Source organism: Entelurus aequoreus, linkage group LG19 (assembly GCF_033978785.1).
Source record: "Entelurus aequoreus isolate RoL-2023_Sb linkage group LG19, RoL_Eaeq_v1.1, whole genome shotgun sequence".
NCBI lineage: Eukaryota > Metazoa > Chordata > Actinopteri > Syngnathiformes > Syngnathidae > Entelurus > Entelurus aequoreus.
The window spans coordinates 43,294,456-43,303,020 of record NC_084749.1 but is presented as its reverse complement, the minus strand read 5'-3'; the positions used below and the strand labels follow the sequence as shown (position 1 = coordinate 43,303,020).

The 8,565-nt window shown below is 38.4% G+C and overlaps 1 protein-coding gene across 1 annotated transcript in view; it reads left to right on the top strand.

Annotated features, from left to right (window-relative positions):
- The first annotated feature begins 969 nt into the window (after window positions 1–969).
- aspm (assembly factor for spindle microtubules) overlaps window positions 970–8,565 on the top strand; it is a 53,603-nt gene continuing 46,007 nt past the window's right edge. The window contains exons 1-2 of the mRNA XM_062028526.1: window positions 970–1,397; window positions 6,006–6,149. Of these exons, the coding sequence (XP_061884510.1) occupies window positions 1,122–1,397; window positions 6,006–6,149 (420 nt within the window). The 5' untranslated portion in view covers window positions 970–1,121. The remainder of the gene's footprint in view (window positions 1,398–6,005; window positions 6,150–8,565) is intronic.

Sequence of the window (8,565 nt, the reverse complement as noted above, 5' to 3'; positions counted from 1 at the left end):
GGGACGGCGTGGCGAAGTTGATAGAGTGGCTGTGCCAGCAATCGGAGTGTTGCTGGTTACTGGGGTTCAATTCCCACCTTCTACCTTCCTAGTCACGTCCGTTGTGTCCTTGGGCAAGACACTTCACCCTTTGCCTCTGATGGCCGCTGGTTAGCGCCTTGCATGGCAGCTCCCGCCATCAGTGTGTGAATGGGTAAATGTGGAAATGCTGTCAAAGCGCTTTGAGTACCTTGAAGGTAGAAAAGCGCTATACAAGTATAACCCATTTATCATTTTAATTCCACTAAAATTCTTGGGGATCTAAAAGTGCTCCACTCATAAAAAGGTCATGCTTTTTTTTTTTTTTAGATTCAACACTTAAATCTCTATATCAGCTTCAGATAATCTATAGTGTAATTAGTTTAATATATTTATAATAACAATCAATATAATAATTAGTATAATTAACATTAGTATATAATTAGTATGTATTTTTTAAAATAATTTTCATATTTTTTTGTTTGTTGTATTTATGTCCTTTTTGTCCTTGAATCAGTCAATAATTCATAGCAACATTGATTTTGATTCATTATTTTTTGAGAAATCATTTTAAAAAATGGTGTTATTAGAGTCAACAATGCAACTTTTTCTCGTTGCATTTCACCGATTTGCTCTTTTATTCTACTTTTTAAATGTTTTTTTAAACATTTTTTTTTAGTATTTTTAGAATGATGTGCCGTGGCCCCCGGGCCACACTTTGGACACCCCTGACTTATAAGATATCTATGTTATTTTGGGTGAGTCAACGGTAGACGGTTTGTTGTTGGGGGGCGTGGCGTTAGACCGTTTTTTAAAAGAAAAAAATAGCTCTCTGATTGGTGAAATGCCGTCCGCTATGGATGATCAAACCGGAAGTCGTTTACTATTGGACAACAGGCCACCAATGCTCGCGTCTCATTGGCTATTTGCACAAACGGGTAGATTTTTAAACTTTCCACAACGCTTGTGGGAAGAAGCGTGAGATATCATTCTGAAGTTACGTGCTGTGAGCATCGGAAGGATACCATACTTCTGCTAACTTTAAACAAGTAGTTTCTATTAGGAATGTAGGTCGTTTACCTACTGCCTTGTGATACTTTAAAATGTCCGACATTGGAACGTTACCACCGGGGACCTTTATGGACTTTAGTCCAATACGGAAATGCGGCGCCGAGAAGGAAAATGAGTTCCCTGTTTTGAGTCTGGTGCTGTTTTCTAAGGCTCCATTTGTATCGTTCGGGACAGTGAAGGTCGGTACCTCGAAGTCTGCTGTTCTCCACATTGAGAATCCGGCAGAAGACGCCGAAGCTGAGGTCACCGTTGACAAGATCCCGTCCAGCAAAGGCTTCTCCGTCAATCAAACCGCGTTCACAATCCAGGTATGTTGTCCAACTCACTGCAAGTCCAATTCTAAATGCATGTGCTATTTTATTTGAGTACATTCGAGATGCTTTATGACAAACACTGTCCATATAGAAACAACTTGGTAAGAAGCAAAATACAAATAATCAACCATGGATGGCACATGGACTGAGAAATGCTTGCAAAAAGAAGGATGCACTATATAGGACATTTGTAACACTAAGATCTACAAAAGCAGAAAACAAGTACAAAACGTATAAGAACAAGCTACGAACATGTATACATACATACACTCATGCACGTAATCACGTTTCATCAAACATACATTTAATGTTGTTACCCTAGGGCAGAGCTGGGCAAATATTTGGACTCGGGGGCCACATTGAGAGAAAAAATGTGTCTGGGGGGGCCAATGTGTATGTGTGTATAAATTATATATACACATTTAGCTGTAAAAATCTGCTGTATAGTATGTGTGTTTGGGTCCCTTTGTTTCCCCAGGAACTCTAATACCAAAAGTCACAATGTCCCATAGAGTTCTAAAAACAGACCACCTCAAAAAAACGGAATGGAACTTTGCAGTTTTTTACTGAATGGGACACTAGACTAGACTTCCTTTTTATATGTCATTCAAATTTGAACTTTACAGCACAGATAAGAACAACATTTCGTTACATAAACTCATGGTAGTGCAGGATTTTAAAAAAAAGCAATAAGGTGCATATACACTACCGTTCAAAAGTTTGGGGTCACCCAAACAATTTTGTGGAATAGCCTTCATTTCTAAGAACAAGAATTGACTGTCGAGTTTCAGATGAAAGTTCTCTTTTTCTGGCCATTTTGAGCGTTTAATTGACCCCACAAATGTGATGCTCCAGAAACTCAATCTGCTCAAAGGAAGGTCAGTTTTGTAGCTTCTGTAACGAGCTAAACTGTTTTCGGATGTGTGAACATGATTGCACAAGGGTTTTCTAATCATCAATTAGCCTTCTGAGCCAATGAGCAAACACATTGTACCACTAGAACACTGGAGTGATAGTTGCTGGAAATGGGCCTCTATACACCTATGTAGATATTGCACCAAAAACCAGACATTTGCAGCTAGAACAGTCATTTACCACATTAGCAATGTATAGAGTGTATTTCTTTAAAGTTAAGACTAGTTTAAAGTTATCTTCATTGAAAAGTACAGTGCTTTTCCTTCAAAAATAAGGACATTTCAATGTGACCCCAAACTTGAACTGTAGTGTATAAACAAATAAATAAATATATAAAATAAATAAATAGATTACTGTACAGATAAATATATAGCACTTCCTCACATGCGTCCACGTTTATGGATGTATGTTATATTGTCTTTTTTATTCCAGCAAGTTAATCCATTTTGGGGGAAGTTGAGGGGATAATTTAATTATGATGCGTTCAAGAGTTTTGCGACCTGAGGGAATAAGCTGTTACAGAACCTGGAAGTTCTGCTTCGGAGGCTGCGGAACCTCTTTCTAGAGTCCAGCAGTGAAAACAGTCCTTGGTGGGGGTGGGAGGAGTCTTTGCAGATTTTCTGAGCCCTGGTCAGGCAGCGGCTTTTTGCGATCTCCTGGATAGGAGGAAACTGTACATTAAAATAAAGAAAGTGGGATTTACAATATTAACTATGAACAATAAAACATTGAATATTAAACACATATGAACATCGCTCCTCTTTTACGTGGGATTTACAATATTAACTATGATAAATAAAACACTGAATATTAACAACATACAAACATCGCTCCTCTTTCACATGGGATTTACAATATTAACTATAAACAATAAAACACTGAATATTAACATATGAACATCGCTCCTCTTTTACTTCTCAGACCAGCTCCTCCATAGACATATTTTACAATCAAGCAAAACAAAAATGTAACAGACAGCTTTCTTTTGTCTAGTTATCATAACGTATACGTATTGTTGCATTTGAACAACTGTATTGTTGATAATAGAGGTAAATTATTGGTATTATTCATTATCAATAGGTATATCTATTTTTAGGAACACTAGTACAAAACCTCACAATAATGTCTGACTGAATGCTAAAAACGTTATGACAGACCGCCTTAAAAAACGTAATGGATTTTTTTTTTCTATGAACGATAAAACACTGAATATTGACAAAATATGAATGTCACACCGTTTTCGATCAACATATTTTACAACGCAACAAAAATGCAACAAACAGTGAAATATGAATGCGAAGGGTACACAATAAACCCACCTACAATCTGATATTTGCTGAATTTCCCCCAGGGATCAATAAAGTACTTTGTATTCTATTCTATTCTATATATCACTAAGCTTTAGAACTTTGTTGTGAAAATCTCCTTCCGCGTCTGTGGAAACGCTTCCCGCCCACACTGCTGAGCTGCTGTGACGTAGATTACCATAGTAACTAATTAGATGACCCAGGGTTTCCCACACATTCATTTATTTGTGGCGGCCCGCCACGAAAGAACTACGTCCGCCACAAATAAAAACGTTTTTTTTTTGGTTTTTTTGTCCTCTCCAGCTTCTCAGGCAAATCATATAGTTGATGTAGATGCCCATATCGGCTGTTCAGATTTACTTTACAAAAGAGAAGTGTAGGATACTTCTCCTGTTGCCTTATTTGTATTTGACTTTATTAAATGTATTTATATTAGAAACACAACATGTGTATATAACGAAGGGTGCAAAGTCTGCAGGCAGTAGGAAACACATGGTTAAGTGTAGGGAGTAAAACTGATGGCAGTCTAAAGTTCAAGATTTTTGGAGCTCTTTGTTCAGTGGATCAGATGTTTGATGAAGCTCTGTGTCTATCTACCACCACTACTGTTTTCTGTTTATTTGTTACTGACTGTGGCAGGACACCTCTGCCTCTGTTTCACTTTATGTTGCTGGTAAATAATATGGTTGTAGTAGTAGGCTAAAGTTAAATTATTTAGTATGCACTAATTAAAGGGGCAGAGCTTTGAGACATTTTAGCTTTTATATTTTATAAGATATATTTTTTGTAAGAACCACAATTAATAAATATATTTCAGTGAATAACTTATTGTTCAAATCTGTATATAAATATGTACATAAAGTGTTGTAATTATATTGTAAATTGGATAGATGGACGTTTAAAAGTAAGTATACATTTTTTGAGCCTTTTTAGAGAAAATCAAATCATTGTAGTAAATATGCAAATTACTCGATGTCATGGTGACCACGCCCATAGCCACGCCCCCACCGCCACAGGTATCTTGGCAGTTTATGGGAAACACTGTATTATATTCTATATATCACTAAGCTTTAGAACTTTGTTGTGAAAATCTCCTTCCGCGTCTGTGGAAACGCTTCCTGCCCACACTGCTTGGTGCCTCGTCTGAGCTGCTGTGACGTAGATGACCATAGTAACTAATTAGATGACCACAGTAACTAATTAGATGACCATAGTAACTAATTAGGTTACCATAGTAACTGGTATATCATCCATATGCACAGATTCCAACCATTGAAATACTTTGTATAGTTCAAGACTTAAGTTCATTAGAAAACATGACTGCACATCATAATGGCAGCTACAGTTTCCATCTTAAAGATCTAAAAAAAATTTTTGGGAATGTCCGGCGGGCCAGATTGCAAAGCTCAACGGGCCTCATGTGGCCCCCGGGCCTTAATTTGCCCAGGTCTGGTCTAATAGGTTCATTTTGTTTGCATTTTAGGGGCAACACAAACTCTCAATATGGTGCATCATCATTCTAAACCAGGGGTGTCAAACTCATTTTAGATCGGGGGCTCACATGGAGAAAAATTTACTCCCAAGTGGGCTGCAATGGTAAAATCACGGCACGATAACTTAAAAATAAAGACAACTTCAGATTGTTTTCTTTGTTTAGAAATAGAACAAGCACATTCTGAAAATGTACAAATCATAATGTTGGTGTTTTTTGTTTTTTTCTCTCTTACATTTATTTGTCGTTATTTATACTTTCTGATTAAATTAATGTTCATCAGTCAACTCGTTGGTGTTAATTTTCAATCCATCAAGATAAAAAAAAATTATATCGAAATCAAATTAAAGGATGTTATTTATGTAGTTTGCTCATTTTCCTCGACTGGTGCACTAACATCATGTTTTTTATTACATATGTAGCATCATCTACAAAGATACAAATAATTGCTATTGCGACACCTAGTGGGCACATTTAAAAACAGCAGTTTCTTTCATTTAAAACATTTCGGCTCATTTTTATACTTAGCAAACTCATCCCGCGGGCCGGTTAAAACCTGTACGTTTGACACCCCTGTTCTTAACGGCTCCAAACACTTGCTACAATAACCTTGCGTCTTTATAATGTGATTCAAAGCAACTGCTCTGTCATAGATTCTGCATTTATTATACCGATAACTTTACATTTTGGATTGAAAGTATTAGTGTTATCCCAGATTTAATATATGAAACTGTGTACTACTTCTACTGCAGCAATATTGTATCTGGCATTGTAAGCAAAAAGTGTGAAATGTTTTAGGTTTGTTCATGATACGGCATCATCTTTTTGATTGTTGATTGTGTGTAATGAAGCAACTAGTAATTGAATCATTTACAATTGTGCTTGTAGCCCCAGGGTGTGTTTAGCCTGACAATAACCTGGACTCCAACGGAAGAGGGCGGAATCAGAGAACTTATCATCTTCATTGGCAATAGAGTCCTCAAGCACCAGGCAGTCCTGCTTGGGAGAGCCGAAGCATCAAAAAAGAAAAAGGTATTTCCCCCCCATGCAATTACACAATTTGGTTTCACTCCTGGAGTGCAGTTCAGTGACATTTTAGTTGCTTGCTCGGGATGGGCATGGTAATTGATTAGAGATGTCCGATAATGGCTTTTTTGCCGATATTCTGATATTGTCCAACTCTTAATCAACCGATACCGATATATACAGTTGTGGAATCAACACATTATTATGCCTAATTTTGTTGTGAATCCCCGCTGGATGCATTAAACAATGTAACAAGGTTTTCCAAAATAAATCAACTCAAGTTATGGGAAAAAAAAATGCCAACATGGCACTGCCATATTTATTATTGAAGTCACCAAGTGCATTATTTTTTTTTAACATGCCTCAAAACAGCAGCTTGGAATTTGGGACATGCTCTCCCTGAGACCCACTACAACTATAGGAAGTACTATACTTTGACTTTCACGACGTTCATTATTTTTTAATTTTTTAAAACATGCCTCAAAACACCTACAAAAACAATGAAGGCACACAGCTTCAGTCCAGAGTATACTAGAGTCATAAAGTAAACAATAACATTGTCCTCCTTTAGTGCAAGACTGCCTGGCATACTGTATAACCGGAAATTATAAACTGGGCTCAATCTGCCCTGCTCTAACGTATTTGTATGAGTAACAAAAATGTACTGCAAGCGAGTGGTGAGTGCTTGAAGTGGCCTACCAGTCAGCCAGAGCTTCTGAAATGCTGCGTTGAGACAGGGCAGTCATTGCAAATTGCCAGTTTTTTATCTGTCAGAGACACTTTAAAATAATCCCGAACCATGTCGTTAGTCAGTCACCGAGCGAGCTCGCTTGTTAGCCACGGCTACAGCACCGGCAACAACACACTCTTGCTGTTGTTATGCTCCGCTCGCGGCGGTTTGATGAGGTCATCAAGCGTCTCCTGTGTTGTGTGTGTGGGAGAGGGGAGAGGCTGCTGACTGGGAGACGCAACTGCTCTGTGCTTCTCCCTATGTCCGTGTACCACTCCGTACAGCGGCGTTTTAAAAAGTCATACATTTTACTTTTTGAAACCGATACCGATAATTTCCGATATTACATTTTAAAGCATTTATCGGCCGATAAAATCGGAATGCCGATAATATCAGACATCTCTATAATTGATAATATCATCCGTTGTCTATGAATGTTCTCATTTATTCAGGTCAATCAATCAAAGTGTACTTACATAGCCCTTAATCACAAATGTCTCAAAGAGCTGCACAAGTCACAACGACATGCTCGACTCAGATCCACATTAGGGCAGGAAAAAACTCAACCCAATGGGGACAACGAGAAACCTTGGAAGAGACCGCAGATGTGGGGGAACCCCCTTGGGCGACCGGTGCAATAGATGCCGAGTGGTTACAGTTAATAACGTGAGATTCCAGTTCATGGTGAGGTCAGAAGTGGATACTCGTGTATGTAGACAAGTCAGCAGCGCGGAGACGTCACCAACTGATGCATAGAGCAGTTGTCCGTCTCGGGTACCGACTTGAAACAGCTAGCGCATCCTCCGTGGAAGCTGATATGTGGCTACATGATAACTATCTATTTAAAGGCTAAAGTATACAAATTAGTTTTAACATGGGACTTAAATGCTTCTACTGAGGTACCATCTCTAACCCTTACCGGGAGGGCATTCCAGAGTACTGGAGGCCGAATAGAAAACGCTCTAAAGCCCGCAGACTTTTTGGGGGCTCTGCGAATCACTAAATAGCCGGAGTTCCTTGAATGCAGATTTCTGGCCGGGACATATGGTACAATACAATCAGCAAGATGGCATGGAGCTAAACCGTTAAGTATTTTATACGTAAGTAGTAAAACATTAGCGTCGCATCTTAAGTGCACAGGAAGCCAGTGCAGGTGAGCCAGTATAGGCGGAATATGATCAAACTTTCTTGTTCTTGTCAAAAGTGTAGAGGCAGCATTTTGTACAAACTGTAATCTTTTAATGCTAGACTTAGAGAGACCCGGAAATAATACGTTAACAGTAATCGAGACGAGACGTAACAAACACATGAATAATGATCTCAGCATTGATGGTTGACAAAACGGGACACATTTTAGCGATATTACGCAGATGAAAGAAGGCTGTTTTAGTAACACTCCTAATGTGTGACTCAAATGAGAGAGTTGGGTCGAAGATAATACCCATATTCTTTACCAAGTCACTTTGTATGATTGTTTGGTTGTCAAATGTTAGGGTGGCATTATTAAATAGGTGCCAGTGTCTAGCAGGATCGATAATCAGCATTTCCGGAGACAATGCAAAATATGTGGCTGTCCTAGTTGTTTGCTCATATTAATGTTTTGAAGGGGTCACATTATGGTAACATAGGATTTTGGGGATTAGTGATGGTGTGTCCGACAGAGTGGGAAATTGTTGTACAAATCCGCTAATT